Source organism: Oncorhynchus clarkii, chromosome 13 (genome assembly GCF_045791955.1).
Source record: "Oncorhynchus clarkii lewisi isolate Uvic-CL-2024 chromosome 13, UVic_Ocla_1.0, whole genome shotgun sequence".
Taxonomy (NCBI): domain Eukaryota; kingdom Metazoa; phylum Chordata; class Actinopteri; order Salmoniformes; family Salmonidae; genus Oncorhynchus; species Oncorhynchus clarkii.
In genome coordinates, this window is record NC_092159.1 from 39,770,818 (window position 1) to 39,787,793 (window position 16,976).

Below are 16,976 nucleotides of genomic sequence, written 5' to 3' on the forward strand. Positions count from 1 at the left end.
GATGACATCAGAGAGTGCAGAGAATCTATCTATATATCTATCTATCTATCTATCTGACATACACTCTGACCCTGCTGGGAGTATCTTTGTTTTCCAGAGTCCATGTAAAAGGGCTATGAAATAAAAACCCATCTGTTTCCCTTTGGTTGCTATGTGTTGTGCTAACTTGTCATATTGGGGATGAGTAACATGTCTCTCTCTCTGCCTTTCCTCTGCCGTCCCTTATTGCAAGGCCAATACACTACATTTCACAATTACTAATTAGTGGCTTGCGTAGGCCATTTACTGAATTACCTTTAAACATTGACACACGGTCTGCCTGTAAGCGAAAAGGTTCTATTGAATAGTTGCTGTGTATTTCCATATCCTCAGACTGTGCTCTCTCATCCTCACATTGGCTAAATGATGAACGCCAGCTCTCTGTCTGGGACTGATCCTCTGACAGCAAGACAGACAGGAGATCAATACAAACCACTGCCCATCCCATCTTTGTTCTGTGCATTGGCTTTTCCTTCTCTTAACCCCCCAACCTAAACCCACCCACTGCGCACACACTGGTTGAATCAATGTTGTTTCCAGGTCATTTCAATGAAATTACGTTGAACCAACATGGAATAGATGTTGAATTGACGTCTGTGCCCAGTGGGCATGCTCTGCCACTCAGTCCTATCTGTCAGCTAGTCAGCCCATCTGCAGGATGTCCTCTAGCTCTTGAACTCACAAACATGCCACCCCCTCCCCTTCTCTCACCCCTTCCTCCAACTCTTGTATGTCCAGACGTGCAAACAAGAGTGATAGGGTCATAGGTTTACACTACTTAGTGGAGGATGGCTCATACTAATGGCTGGAATGGAGTCAATGGAATGGTATCAACCACATGGAAATCACATTGTTGATGTGTTTGGTACCATTCCATTGACACCATTCCAGTCATTATTATGAGCCGTCCTCCCCTCAACAGCCTCCACTGACACTACTGTACAACTGCAAACCGCAGTAACTGCACATTTGGCCAAAGGTTTTGTAGTGTCTGTGTTTATCTTGTGTCCTGGTTCAATTATCTTCAGTTTCAGTGAAAATACTGTAGTGTCAAATTTCCAGTAACTACAAAATCCATGTAAAAACCAAGGCAAGCAGCTGCCACTTAAGTTACTAAGTGAAGTTACTGCGCTCTGGGTTTGTTCCACTGTGTTTTGACTGCAGTTACTGCAGTTTGCCTATGGTATCGAGTACAGGCCATCCCGATCATGACTCACACACACCATGAGACAGCCAGTGATCCAGTTGTTACCAGAATAAACAAGGCACAATCCCACAGACCAATTATGGTTGAACTCGCACTGAAATGCAAATACCCAGGTAATGTATACATCGTCATTGTGTATACATCGTCATACATGTATACATCATCATTGTGGTCTTGTACCTCCCTCTTTAGTTACAGATTTAGTTCCCTAATGCAATTGGTAACCTTAATGTCATCATTTGCATATTGATTCAAAAAACACATCGTTGGATCTGTTTGGATGTGTTTACAGACTAAGCTTCTTCTTCCTTTAGGTTATCCCACCAAGGTGAAATGAAAGGATTTGAAAAGCATAAATGAATCCAAGTACATGTGTTTGTCAGAAACGACTGGTGTTACGTAAGTGAACGGGTCCACAGAGGGGTGTGTACACCATATGGATGAGATTGAATCAAATTGAATCAAGTTGAATAAACAATCAAACATACATGTCTGAGTTGAGCTTTCTTAATGAAACATCAAATCTATTGTTGTTTTGGGTTGTTTATCAAAGTCAGCTGGCTAACTTATTGATCCTGCTTTGTAGCATAACCCTCTGGTCCTTTCCCAGGGAGGGAAGCAGGGAGAAGAGACGAGAACAGCCGCTAGCGACGTGTCAGCCTATGTCAGCAGTAGATCTAGGAAACGATGTGGCCAGGAGAAGTCTCTTCTATATCACTTGACTTGAATCTTTAATCTGCACGTTGAGACGTCTCACAACATTATTTGAACAATGTTGTCGATCTTCAAAACAGTGCACACAAGGCACGGAACTCTGGGGTATTTTGCATAACAGTAAATGCATTTTTAAAATGTAGTTGTTGTCTCAAAACACCAAATACATTCATCAAAACTATAATGATAATACATGATCAAAAGAACGCGACTGCCTGCAATAAACAATCATACCTCTTGAGTCAAGTTGAGAAAAAAAAATAGTCTACATCCGATGTAATCAATAGATCTTCATTGCAGACACATCATGATGATCCAAATACATCATGATGATCAAAATAGGAAAAACAACTATTAAAAGGTGCAACTACTCTCCTTTATGCATATTTCACCAAACAATTTCATGCACATCAAATCAAATATTGTTTCTGATCAAAAAGGAAATTAGCACATTGTGTGCATGGGTTAATTAATTGGTATCATCAGAATCTAATTCCATGTATTCAATACGTAGGCTGGTCTGTTGACAGGTTTGTAGACTTTCCATCACCAAGCAGTTAGACAATCCCCAATTGAAATAAGGGCAATGTAATTAGTGATGACCCACTGACTGGGCACACCAAGTCATTTCAAAGTGAAATGTTGGGTAATATTTGGTTCAGACGCTGATCAACCTACACTCACCGGACCCCACTTTGCCCGCAGAACATCCTGAAATCTCCGGGACATGGATTCTACAAGGTGTCGGAAAACATTTGTTGCTAAATTGGTATCAAGGGACCTAATGTGTGCCAGGAAAACATTCCCCACAACAGTACACCACCGCCAGCAGGTAGTCCATGGATGCTTACGCCAAATCCTGACTCTGCCATCAGCATGAAGCAACAGGAACTGGGATTTATCAGACCAGGCAATGCTTTTCCACTCCCAATTGTCCAGTGTTGGTGATCGCGTGCCCACTCAAGTTGCTTCTTCTTGTCTTTAGCTGATAGGTGTGGAACTCGGTGTGGTCATCTGTTGCAATAGCCCATCCGGGACAAGGATTGTTGAGTTGTGTGTTCCGAGATGCCGTTCTGCAAACCCCTGTTCTGTTGTACTGCCCCATTATTTGTCTGTTTGTGGCCTGTTAGCTTGTATGATTATTGCCATTGTCCTTCAACCTCTGGTTCAGTTGTCAGCTAAATTATTATTATATTACTATTATCACTGCACTTTGAACCATTTAAAACCAGAACAATGAATGGGAATACAATGTCAGATACTTAGTTTATTTATACAACAACGTAATGCGTTATCATTGTGCTTCATCTCATAGCACAACCAAATGACCTGGATTGCAGTTAATATTATATTAAAAGTACATGGTGCAAGTGACCAATGGCGTTGGAGATTCTGGGCAGAATATTATCGCAGCGTTTGATCTTGAACATACACACTTTCTATGATTACATTAGAAGACACATTATAGTTAAAGTCCCTCAATGTGGCTATGGATGTGTAGCTCATTTTAAGGTTGAATAAATATTGTCATATCCGTTTGTAAGCTAGCCTTAACTTTAGGCTGTTTCCTATATTGCAGAACTGATATTGAATTGTGGTTGGTTGTCGACACAACCAAATATCAACATAGAGATGTATCTTCTGCTTGGATTGTGCCGTTGACTGTCAGGCTTTAAATCCAGTTTGTCTACAAATGAAGAACTGATCGATTGGATTCACGTCTCCATCTCAACCAAAGTAATGCAGTAAAAGCAGACATGAAATGTACTTTAAATAATGTTTGATTTGATTTGGTCTTGTTCCTTTAGTTAGATTGTTGCTTGAGATGGAATTGTGAATCCAGCATATACATTATTAAGTTGTAGATAAAATGTGATTGAAACCATAGCCCTATTTATAGTGTATATTTTTAGTTGAACCGTGGGTTGAATTGAAGCTATATCAGTTGATGACTTCGCAAATGCGATATAGGCCCTAAATAGCATCATTGATGTTATGAGTGATAAAGTATGGTCACATTAAATTTGCTATGTTAAAACTACCCTTTGGAATGACTTCAATAGCAACAGTGAATATATTTAGTATTTAAGTGGAGATCTCTCAAGAATCAATCTCAAGATACCACAATGGTAATAGTCAGTGGCGAATATCAAAGCTTAGAAGGATTGGGCTTGGTTAAAAACCTGGATGGGAGACTGAAGGTATAGATGTATATCATGGCAGACCAAACTGGGGACCGTGGGCCAGCCCGTGACAATGCTTTGTTTGGCCCATCAGGACCACTGCCTCCTACCAAAATAAGTATATATATATATATATATATTGTACCGGTCAAAGGTTTGGACACACCTACTCATTCAAGGGTTTTTCTTTATTTTTTACTATTTTCTACATTGTATAATAATAGTGAAAACATCAAAACTATGAAATAGCAGATATGAATCATGTAGTAACCAAAAAAGTGTTAAAAAAATCTAAATATATTATATTTAGGTTCTTCAAAATCGCCACCCTTTGCTTTGATGACAGATTTGCATTCTCTCAACCAGCTTCACCTGGAATGCTTTTCCAACGGTTTTGAAGGAGTTCCCACATATGCTGAGCACAAGTTGGCTGCTTTTTCTTCACTCTGCGGTCCACCTCATCACAAATCATCTCAATTGGGTTGAGGTTGGGTGATTGTGGATGCCAGGTCATCTGATGCAGCACTTCATCACTCTCCTTCTTGGTCAAATAGCCCTTACACAGCCTGGAGGTGTGTTGGGTCATTGTCCTGTTGAAAAACAAATGATAGTCCCAAGTGCAAACCAGATGGGATGGCGTATCGCTGCAGAATGCTGTGGTAACCATGCTAGTTATGTGTGCCTTGAATTCTAAATAAATCACATACAGTGTCACCAGCAAAGCACCCCCACACCATCACACCTCCTACTCCATGCTTCACGGTGGGAACCACACATGCAGAGATCATCCGCTCACCTACTCTGTGTCTCACAAAGACAGCGGTTGGAACCAAAAATCTCAACTGACCAATGGACAGATTTCCACCAGTCTAATGTCGATTGCTTGTGTTTCATGGCCCAAGCAAGTCTCTTCTTCTTATTGGTGTCCTTTAGTAGTGGTTTCTTTGCAGTAATTCGACCATGAAGGCCTGATTCACACAGTCTCCTCTGAACAGTTAATGTTGAGATGTGTCTGTTACTTGAACTCTGTGAAGCATTTATTTGGGCTGCAATCTGAGGTGCAGTTAACTCTAATGAACTTATCCTCTGCAGCAGAGGTAACTGTGGGTCTTCCTTTTCTGTGGTGGTCCTCATGAGAGCCAGTTTCATCATAGCACTTGATGGTTTTTGAGACTGCACTTGAAGAAACGTTCAGTTGTTGAAATTGTCCGGATTGACTGACCATCATGTCTTAAATTAATGATGGACTGTCGTTTCTCTATGTTTATTTGAGCTGTTCTTGCCATAATATGGACTTGGTGTTTAGCCAAATATTGCTATCTTCTCTATTTCATCCCTACCTTGTCACAACACAACTGATTGGCTCAAATGCATTAAGAAGAAAATAAATTCCACAAATTAACTTTTAAGAAGGCACACCTGTTATTAATTGAAATGCATTCCAAGTGACTACCTCATGAAGCTTCCAAGGCTTACCTCAAAGTGGTAGGCCACAGTGCTGTCTGTCCTCTGTTGCAACACTCACTGCCGAGTTCCAAACTGCCTCTGGAAGCAACATCAGCACATCAAATGGGTTTCCATGGCCAAGCAGCCGCACACAAGCCTAAGATCACCATGCGCAATGCAAAGCGTCGGCTGGAGTGGTGTAAACCACTGGAGCAGTGGAAACAAGTCCTCTGGAGTGATGGATGACGCTTCACCATCTGGCAGTCTGACGGACAAATCAGGGTTTTGTGGATATCAGGAGAACGCTACCTGCCTGAATGCATAGCACCAACTGTAAAGTTTGGTGGATGAGGTATAACGGTCTGGGGCTGTTTTTCATGGTTCGGGCTAGGCTTCTTAGTTCCTGTGAAGCATACAATGACATTCTAGATGATTCTGTGCTTCCAACTTTGTGACAGTTTGGGGAAGGCCCTTTCCTTTTTCAGCATGACAATGCCCCTGTGCACAAAGCGAGGTCCAGAAATGGTTTGTTGAGATCAGTGTGGAAGAACTTGACTGGCCTGCACAGAGCCCTGACCTCAACCCCATCGAACACCTTTGGGAGGAATTGGAACACCGACTGCGAGCCAGGCCTAATCACCAAACATCAGTGCCCGACCTCACTAATGCTCTTGTGGCTGAATGGAAGCAAGTCCTCACAGCAATGTTCCAACATCTAGTGGAAAGCCTTCCCCCCTTTGAGATGTTTCGACAAGCAGGTTTCCACATACATTTGGTCATGTAGTGTATGTAGACACTGGTTCAGTGCTGGAGATGATGAACATGATGTTGAGAAAAGGAGGAATTGCCCTTTAACATCATGATGTTATTGTTTATGCATGTAGATTAATCTCATATAAAGTGTTTGTTTTTGCTGTTATATGCACAATAAGATCTGTGTGTGAAGAGCACTGTGTTAAGGGTACAGTTGGTTTGATTATGTGGTTTTGAAGAATAAAGAAACAAAAGGTTTTTGAAAATGTTGTCCTCACTCCCTCTAGCAGATGAGTTGTTCCCAGAGACACTAGAATCCATAAAGGCAAGCTCTGTTGTGATATAAGACATCTTCACTGGAGTGTTGACAACAAACAGCTGTTTGGATTGGTTATTTTGGAGTGTTGTTACTGATTGATCTGTGACGCTATGATGGAGCTGGTAAAATGTATTTGGGTGCATGGGCTGCTGGAAGTGCAACGATAGCGGCCATCCAGAAGATCTCACCTATGCTTGAGGCAGAATCCACGTTAGGGGCTCTGATGGGGGCAGTATGGGCAGCTGGGGTGTCTCGTGTTGCAGCAGGGAGAAGGTTTGGAGTAGGAGCAGCAGGAGCAACTGGGACAGCAGTATGGGCAGCACTTAATGCTTTTCTGTCTGTTGGAGGACAGGTGAGAATGTACAGGATGTTACTAAAGTTGGTCTGCCGCTGAGATTCCACTCATGACGGCCTATTATGTCAGAGTGAACTGAGTACTTTGCGAAAGAAAGATGTGCTCAGAGAACTATCTCAAATTGCTTACATTATTGGCATCAAATTAGTTTGGGATTCAGATTAATCCTGTATGTTTCATGACATAATAGTTAACTATACTAACCAGGAATTTAGATATACCCGGTATATGTATCAAAATGTATCTAATATTTTGTAATAATCTTGAATCGAATGAATGAGGGACTGAACACAGACCCAAAGTGTCTTTGCGTTTCAAAGGGTTTCAGTCTTTAAATGACTCTTTTTTTTTAAAGAAATTTGCCAATTTAAAATCAAAATCATTTTGAATGTCTGTATGGAATAGTTTTGAAATGTTATTTGAGAGACTAACCTATAGAGGGCAATGTTTTGCAAGAAGAAAAAAATCTGTTTTTTCAAGTAGTCTAGCCAAGCAAGCCTCTTAACAAATGACTCCTTACTTACTTAAGGTAGTCCATCGCATTTGATGATGACATCCACTACTGCTTGTGGGTTTGCTGAAGACTGTATAATCTGATGTGGTATGCGCTGTCTGCCACAGTCAGAGCACACAATGACCTGTTCGGTCCTTTTTTCCTCAGAGCCACATCATGTGGAATGGTCCGTGGCAACAGCCTTTAGGAAGGCAGAGTTTACCCCACACTTCTTTAGTGAGTGTCTTCAAGGGATCCTTTAGAGTGCTTTTTCTGCCCGGTGCGACGGCCCAGTTGTAGCTGTCTGTACTGCATATTTCCAGGAAGGCGGTCCTCTAGCATCCGGATGGCATGGCCAAGTTATCTAAGCTGCTGGTGTGTGATGGACGCCTCAATGCTCCTGCTTTTGTTTCTTTGCAGGATCTCTAAGTGTGAAACACGGCCCTGCCAGGTCACTTTCAAAACGCGTTGGAGGCATTTTATGTGAAAGGACAGTTGTTTTAAGTGTCGCCTGAAGACTGTCCGTGTCTCACATCCATAAAGGACTGTAGATACACACACTGCCTGGTAGACTGCAACATTGGTGCAGGTTGCTCTTGTTAAAAACTGCTTCCAAGGTATTTAAAGTGTGGTACAATGGCAAGTGAGGAGTCTGAGAAGGAGAATGCGGGTGGTGCAGGTGGAGGATCAGATGACCTGACAAAGGACCTCTGTTTTTGGGATGTTAACAGACAGCCCTATTCTGCTGTATTCTCTCACAGCTGCTGTGAGGGTGGCTTGTAGAGCGCAATCGTTCTCCAATCATCCGCCTACTGAAGCTCATGTCTCTTTAATGACCCCTACAACCGCTGACACAACCAACACCTCACAATGGTTTGGTGTTGGAGCAAAAACCTTAGCAAAGGCAAAAGGAGGAGAGGTGGGAGGCCAGCCGCTGATGTAGATATATGCATGTATTATGAGATCTCTGCATATTGGGTCCTTGCAGAAATGGGCAGCTCTAACTGGCTGGTCCTGCATGGTAAGGTGTGCTATGACCATACACATATAGTTCACAGAATGGACATGCAGTATGCCCTCTGACCATGGGAATGTCCATTCTAGAAATTCTAATTCTATGATTCTGACCCTCTGGGACCTGAGTGACACTGGAAGTGGGTGAGGATGACCTGACTTCTAGAGAGGAAGAGGGTCATCGAACACAATTTCCCACCCCACACAGCCAGACAGACGCAGAGATCCACCCAACAGTCTTGTCTATGACAGATAAGGGTGTATATTACACAGCTGCTGCCACTTCTTCCTGAGAGAGGAGACCTCACACAGAAACACACAAGCTATGTTCTGTGAGTAAAACAGCTTGAATGGACTCTTGCAGGACTGCAATAAAGAATGGTGGAAATGCCACCCATGCAGTCACAAGACGGGGCAAATACTTTTTTATTTATTATTTTTGTATCTACAAGAGTGCCCTATAGGGTGAAGGGGCAAAGGGTCTATTTGGAATTCACAATAACACCCATCTCTGCACTGGGTCTGAACGAGTAAAAACTTGATGAATCATCCATTGCGTTATCAGCTGTGCATTCCATTAAGGCATGGGGTTTAAACCAATTAGATCCAGTTAGGATATTCACTTTGGACCTTCTGCGAACTTTACAAAAATACAATATCTATTTCTGCAATCCCTTTCCGTAGCCTACAAAACAAAGTCAAGCGATTAAGCATTTGGCTTTAACATATTTAATTGCAAAATATTATTATATACAGTACATTGTGTGAGGGAAGAGGCTATGCTTTGACTAAGACCCACATCCCTCTCACAGACAGTACAAAGTCCAGTATGTCTTATGACCAGAGTAAGAGCAGAAATACAATACATAAGCCAACATATTTCTTTGTTTCTGAAACTGAATGCTTTCAGTGTCATTCACGACAGCACAATAAAAGGGGAAAGATAGACATTTGTTTCTCCTTCTGTCTTCAGTCAGTGCTCATTGCTACACTGAGCCGGGGGGAGGGGGGGGGGGGGGGGGGGGAAGACCAAACATCTGTAGTCTTTTGATCTAGTGCTTGATTCATCTCTCAGGCAAGCGTCGACTGGCTCATCATGGGCGACAGTGGGGACCGTCATTTTCAAGAGGGGGAGAGAGAGAGAGAGAGAGAGAGAGAGAGAGAGAGAGAGAGAGAGGTTGAGGCGCTGGGCCCTTAATGCTGGGAAATAGACAATTCCTGGAAACAGATCTCATAGACTACATGTTGCGCGTAGGCTACTCACATATTGTGCCTAATTCCTGACCCCTACCTTCCTCACAGACTAATACTTGGTCAAAACCCTTCATCATGGCCCCATACTGCATACATTCTAAACCCTACACTCGGGGGGAAAAGAGGACTCTCCAGAAGCATCATACAATTCTAATATACACAAAACCCATTCAAGGACAGGGAAGCAACCAGGTGAGAGGGTACATCACATTTCGTTCTGTAGTTACATACAGAAATAAACATAATGGAGATCCTATACGGATAACGACACTCTTCGGCTGTCCCCATAGGAGAGCCCTTTTTGGGTTCCATGTAGAGCCCTCTGGAAAGGGTTCTACTTTGAACCCAAAGGGGTTCTATTAAAAGGTTTCTACCTGGAACCCAAAAGGATTCTTCAATGGGTTCTACGAGGACAGCCGAAAGAACCCTTTTAGGTTCTAGTTAGCACCTTTTTTTCTGAGTGTACAGTAAATGGAGAGTGGGAATTCCTCAAACTGAAAGCCTTTGTCATTGGTTATCAACTCAATTGGAATGTCCAGCAATGCGAGACTCACGTTTTCCCAGCCAGAGGGTAGGAAATCCACTAACAAAATCGCTTTTCCGTCATCTTAACAAGCTTTACAGCTTCTGTCATCCTCCCCTAACCACAATAATTTCACAAATGCTGAAGAATATCCTGACTTTTGCCATTCTTCAAATACACACACATATACATATATACAGTGGGGCAAAAAAGTATTTTGTCAGCCACCAATTGTGCAAGTTCTCCTGCTTAAAAAGACGAGAGAGGCCTGTCATTTTCATCATAGGTACACTTCAACTATGACAGACAAAATTAGAAAAAAAATCCAGTAAATCACATTGCAGGATTTTTAATGAATTTATTTGCAAATTATGGTGGAAAAAAAATATTTGGTCAATAACAAAAGTTTATCTCATTATCTCTCCAGGACCTTGAAATGCTTCTTACGAAGCCACTCCTTCATTGCCCGGGTGGTGTGTTTGGGATCATTGTCATGCTGAAAGACCCAGCCACGTTTCATCTTCAATGCCCTTGCTGATGGAAGGAGGTTTTCACTCAAAATCTCACGATACATGGCCCCATTCATTCTTTCCTCTACACGGATCAGTCGTCCTGGTCCCTTTGCAGAAAAACAGCCCCAAAGCATGATGTTTCCACCCCCATGCTTCACAGTAGGTATGGTGTTCTTTGGATGCAACTCAGCATTCTTTGTCCTCCAAACACGACGAGTTGAGTTTTTACCAAAAAGTTATATTTTGGTTTCATCTGACCATGTGACAATCTTCTTCTGGATCATCCAAATTCTCTCTAGCAAACTTCAGACGGGCCTGGACATGTACTGGGGGACACATCTGACACTGCAGGATTTGAATCCCTGGCGGCGTAGTGTGTTACTGATGGTAGGCTTTGTTACTTTGGTCCCAGCTCTCTGCAGGTCATTCACTAGGTCCCCCCCGTGCGGTTCTAGGATTTTTGCTCACCGTTCTTGTGATCATTTTGACCCCCCGGGTTGAGATCTTGCGTGGAGCCCCAGATCGAGGGAGATTATCAGTGGTCTTGTATGTCTTCCATTTCCTAATAATTGCTCCCACAGTTGATTTCTTCAAACCAAGCTGCTTACCTATTGCAGATTCAGTCTTCCCAGCCTGGTGCAGGTCTACAATTTTGTTTCTGGTGTCCTTTCAGCTCTTTGGTCTTGGCCATAGTGGAGTTTGGAGTGTGACTGTTTGAGGTTGTGGACAGGTGTCTTTTATACTGATAACAAGTTCAAACAGGTGCCATTAATACAGGTAACGAGTGGAGGACAGAGGAGCCTCTTAAAGAAGAAGTTACAGGTCTGTGAGAGCCAGAAATCTTGCTTGTTTGTAGGTGACCAAATACTTATTTTCCACCATAATTTGCAAATAAATTCATTAAAAATCCTATAATGTAATTTTCTGGATTTTTTTTCTTCTCATTTTGTCTGTCATAGTTGAAGTGTACCAATGATGAAAATTACAGGCCTCTCTCATCTTTTCAAGTGGGAGAACTTGCACAATTGGTGGCTGACTAAATACTTTTTTGCCCCACTGTATATATATAAACAATTAAAATATTGTAAAACATGTAACCATTTTAGCATAGTCACTGTCAGGGTTCACATCTGGGACAGGATGGAGATGGTCATGGAATGGATTGTCAAGAAGGACATGAGTCCATGAACCCTACTATCTTAAATACTTTCCTAGGGCGTGTAGGGAGTCGAAACGTTTACATGGCTGTCGCCACTTTTCGTTAGAGGAGCATCGAGGAATGTGGAGAAGATGAGTTTTCAAGAAGCAACCCAGAGGATGCTGACCTGACACTCTACACAACACCGACGGACCCTTTCTTGAACCCCTGTGTCCTTGGACGATGCCGATGCCGATGTGGTACTACTCATTCTGTATCGGTGCATCCAAAAAGGTCACGTGTAAAGTGTTTGGGCTTTGAAATTGTCTTGATAGGACTCCACAGAGCTAAGCCGTCAGTGGGTGGAAGACGATAAGCAGTTCTCTGTAAAATAGTTGTGTCAATGGCCCCAGTCTTGAATCCTCGGGGGATGGAGAGAGTGAGTCTGAACATGGAGGTGAGGCAGGGTGGATGAGGACTGATCCAGGACGTCCTATCAGGAGCTGCCATCTCCGTTCTTGGTCTTGAGCACCACCAGGACCACCATGATGGGGATGAGGCAGATGGGGGTCATTACCAAGGCAAACACGATGCTGGGCGGGGGGTCGCTCAGTGCCTCGTTGGGGCAGTCCCGGAAGAACCTGGAGTGGATGTTTACAAACACATTCTCCACCATCCTGTTGGGCCAGGGAATCAGCAGACACTCTGCTATCTCCTCTGTGCACATGGTGAAGGCGTTATACATCCTACAGGGAGGGATAGGAGGGGTACTATTAGTTCAAGAGAGGGCAACGTTATGTGTCTGAAAGACATTATTAAGAGTTTCAGGGTATGGATGGACCATTAATGAGTGAGTTAACTCTGATTTCACTTGACTGTGTGTTGGGTTTCTCAAAACTACTGTTTGAACTAAGTGACAATGCAAGACCAATGGCATGATAAGTTGGATCAGAAACAAAGTAAACAGAATAATACGTGGATTAAAATAAGCATCTAGGCCTACCTCTTCACATTGTTCCAGTTGCACCAGTCTGTGTTGTTTAATGACTCCATGGCACCTACAAAATTACTGTAGCAGGTTTCCTCAAATAAGGTCACGTAGCACTCTGTCCTTGGGGGAAAATACTCACAAACTTCACAGTATTGTTCACAGTTAACATACTTATTCCCACAACCTGTACAGTAAGAGAGAGAGAGAATATTGTAACGTTAAAAAATCAGCTCTTTGAAATGATTCCATCATCTAAAACAAATCCATAAAATGTAGGATTAGAAGGATGTCTAGAAGATTCATGGTTCATTATTACTAACAAGTCCCAGTCTAACCTTATGTTGATTTAACAGCAAGCAGAAGCAGCAGTGTCACCTCTGATTCAACATTACTAGCTAGCCTACATGTAGAGTCAGAAAAGTAATAATGGCCCACCTAATCCACTGGAGAATCCTCTATCTTCGGAGCTAACGTCTGAGAAGAAAAAATGGCAATACATTTGTATTCATTTGACTGGCCAATGGTTGTAGTCACAACAGAAATGTCTGTTAAAAACAGCCTCTCAAACAGACAGACTGAACAGCTGTGTCATTCAACATCTTTTTTAAAATCTTTTAAAAATCTTTTTCAAATGATCAATGCAACATTTTAGATCCCAATCAAAAACGGAGCATGCAACAAATGTTATCTTTACTGCCACACATCGTGTCAGCAACTCAGTCTGACTGTCCAGCAGCCCGGGCCGAGCCCACACACTCACCAGAGAGAACAGAGAGGAGCATCCCAAAGAAAACAAGCGCTCCCTTCATGTCAGAGAAAGTGAACATAGGAGAGTTTCCCCTACTGACTGACGACCATCTAGACTGAGCCTGAACTTCTAACACCGAGCCCTGCAGGGCATAACAGGAAACTAGACATGGGTGGAAGCAGCTAGACGCGGCATTACCCTCGGCTACCAGATGTCAGATCGGTGTTACCCGCGATGTTCCTCAAGGATCTGTCTGTCTGCCCTGCGCCTTGGCAGCAAGCTCTTCCCCTCTCCAGTGCATTTCTTTAGGATTGTCTTGCCTTTTAAAGGGGTGGAGGCTCAAAACATTGTCCTCTCTCTCTCTCAAATTAAAGGGAGCACACCCAAGTTGGGCTGGACTCACATCTGAAAACCTTTTACTCTTGAACTCTCAAACATTTTAGTCTCCATTTCTCACAGTCAAAGGCCTGGCTGACTTGTGCAGCTTGTGATTTATTTGCCTTGAGGGCTGCCTCTGCCAAATCGGAAAACATAAGTAAACATTTAGGACCAGGGCGTTTAGGGTGGATGTAATCATGACTACGCACGGTGTGCTGTGCAGACGGCTGTGGATTCATATCTGGAAGACGTTATTAGAGTCAGCCAGCTGTTTGCAACGACCTACTCTCTATCTGCCCAACAGCCAGAGGCAAGTAATGCAAAGCTCCAACTCAATGGGACTTTCAGCGTTCACACAATAGGATAAGGCTGGGAATATGGGTGGACTCCTCCTGGATCTTTATGTAGTACCTTGAGCCATGTGGAGCTGCATGACTGTTACCTCAGCAGACTACGGTCTCCGTTTCATACTGCTCTTCAAAGACAACGCATTAGACCACTAAAACGATTATTCGTACCTCAAGCTCCTTATCAAAAAAGGAAGTCTTTGTCGATTACTGGGATGAAATAATAACATTTAAAGTGACTTTAAAAAGATTTAGAGGATGTATTCTCAGGACAATCTATGCTACGCAGTGTGGTTGGGCCCCTGAACACATCTGTTTGCTGAGCAACGGTTTTGATTTAGTAATGACATCAGGAAATGTGTCTTTTCAGCAGAGGAGGAGCTTAGAGTTGGGTGAGTTGGAGGGGAGCGGAGAGAGAGAAAAGGGAAATCGTAGGGTGAGGAACAGTGAAGGGGAGCTAGCTGCTCCAAAGTTCCAGTTGTTTCACAACTCTAGAGTTCATGTGTTGAACACACCCGTCACATGGGGTGAATGATGAACAAATACAGGAAGTGCAGCCCAGTTGGGGGGCTGCCTGTAACAAGGTTTAATTTAATCTTTGACCCCAGACAATTATAGGCCTTGTGTCAGCTGCTGCTGATTCACCACTGGTGGAGACCTCCCCACAGGTTTGTCTTGGCCTCACGTTATGCTAGAAGCCTAGGACTCTTGGCAGAGAGCTGCATCTCGGTTGTCTTTTTTTTTTTAAGAGGTTGGACAGTTTTGTTCTGAACCCATGTGTTTACAGTGCTTGTCCAACAGAGTCCCCAATGGATTCAAATATAATTTCACATCAAAGTGTTGCGCGATAGCGATGACGAAGGACAAACCTCTGCGGTAATGTTTGTTTAGAACATGAATGGGGGGTTTCACCTTTACAAACATTTCAAACATAATCCATCTATGATCATTATGTTGTGTAATACCAATATTGTGAAATAGGTATTAAAATGTTGCCTAAAAAGTTGAATCTGGTAACTTACCATGGTATTGGTCGTTTGCAGTTCTTGTTGAGTCATGCCGTGATGTGAAACCTAATTGAGAATAACAGACTGTTTAATCAAAGTATTGATATAAATGTAGTTATCATTACATTTACATCTTATCCAGAGCAACTTGCAGTAGTGAGTGCATACTTTTTTTGTACAGGCCCCCAGTGGGAATCAAACCCACAACCCTGTCGTTGTAAGCGCCGTGCTCTACAAACTGAGCCACACGGGACCCCAATGGGACCCCCATCAAAGTGAAGACAGACTAACAAAAAACATTTGTTGTTGTTCCCTTGGTCTTTAACACTAGTTGACATTGATGAGTTGTGTTAGTTGATGTAGAGACCACAAGAAGAGGACAACAGTCAGTTACCTGGTGTGGTAGCTTGTGGTGCCTCGTAATGTCCTATCAGACCAGCTGCTGTAGAGCTCAGTGCTACAGGGACAGACACGAAACAGGGCCAATGTCACCAGGAGAGTTCTTTCCAGAAAAGTGTGCACTCACATTCTCACACGTGCACAGTCAGCGAAATAAACAAAGACAAACACAAGCAAGTAGAAATGCAGGAATGAGTTGACAGAAGACTGATGAACATATAGGACAGACGGAAAGAGAGGAGTGTGGGAAGGAGAAACAAATGAAGAGAGAGCTGGTCAGTGGCAGGGAGTGTATCCTCCCTTTGTTCTCTGAATAAAGTCTGAAACAGTTCAGCCATTCCCTCAAACACAAACGATTTAATGTGATCTTTGGATAACTGGGTTTGTTTTGTTTTTTGAAGGAGAGTGATCTGGTCTGGGAAATTGAGTCTAAAGTTGAGGTGTTCCTTATTAAACGGTTATTGTGACATTGTGTTCTGTGAAGACCGTGATTATCTCAACTCCATTCTCTTATGTATTTGTTGGTAGAAACAGATCCTCTAAATTAGAACAATCTGCTTAAAATCTTCACGAAAGACACAATATCCATATCATTATACCTATAGTTAACCTCTGTTTCTTCACCATTGCAGCAAGAAAATGTTTTTAACAAATCAAAATCACTAAGTCTAGGCTACTTAAAAAAAATAAAATCTAATATTAGATCTGCCAAGCTCTTACTACAATCCCTTACTTCACTGTGCGCTTCTAAGTATTCCACTTTCTGTAAGAGCTGAAATCTAGGGCAATATTTTGCATACTTTTTCTCTCAGTAATTCAACATACTTCTCCATACCCCTGGCCCTTTTTATATACATATAGTACTCTGTAAATTATCTACTTACCCCAGAGAAGAAGAGGCAGAAAGCAGCAAGAAGAAGAAGAAGACATGGGAGACGGATTAGGAGCTTTCATTTCTGCCTGACACTGCTCTGTTCCTCTTCCCTGGTGGACCCAGATTACATATCTCAACCTTTCTCAGGAAAGCTCTATAAAACAACAGGAAGCTCTCGTTTCCTAGGATGGGCGGCTTGGGCGGGTTCCCACAATAGGGCAGACAGCCCCAGATAAGGGGAGAGCTACTGTAGCCCACTACCACTTACAATACAATTCATCT

The 16,976-nt window shown here is 42.7% G+C and overlaps 1 protein-coding gene across 3 annotated transcripts; it reads right to left on the bottom strand.

Moving 5' to 3' along the window:
• Positions 1-8,934: 8,934 nt before the first annotated feature.
• Positions 8,935-16,976, bottom strand: LOC139364686 (receptor activity-modifying protein 1-like). 3 transcript variants are annotated; one of them, XR_011626490.1, is made up of 7 exons: positions 16,705-16,976; positions 15,816-15,878; positions 15,437-15,487; positions 13,377-13,415; positions 12,954-13,125; positions 11,830-12,696; positions 8,935-10,568 (listed from the first exon to the last, which is right to left on the bottom strand). XR_011626490.1 is itself a non-coding variant. In XM_071101634.1 (6 exons), exons 1-6 carry the CDS (start codon positions 16,772-16,774, stop codon positions 12,447-12,449), a joined length of 645 nt encoding a protein of 214 aa, XP_070957735.1. In that variant the 5' UTR covers positions 16,775-16,967; the 3' UTR covers positions 9,237-12,446. The 3 variants fall into 3 exon arrangements, 1 of the variants encoding a protein (XP_070957735.1); XR_011626491.1 differs by having other exon boundaries at positions 9,237-10,597; positions 11,783-12,696; positions 16,705-16,898; XM_071101634.1 differs by having other exon boundaries at positions 9,237-12,696; positions 16,705-16,967.

Excerpts from the sequence above, each read along its gene's own strand:
- LOC139364686 (XM_071101634.1), bottom strand. The coding sequence starts at position 16,774 with ATGAAAGCTCCTAATCCGTCTCCCATGTCTTCTTCTTCTTCTTGCTGC. Across the intron at positions 13,416-15,436 it reads TGCAAACGACCAATACCATG|ACGTTAGCTCCGAAGATAGA; the intron begins GTAAGTTACCAG and ends TTTTCTTCTCAG. Across the intron at positions 12,697-12,953 it reads AACTGGAACAATGTGAAGAG|GATGTATAACGCCTTCACCA; the intron begins GTAGGCCTAGAT and ends CCCTCCCTGTAG.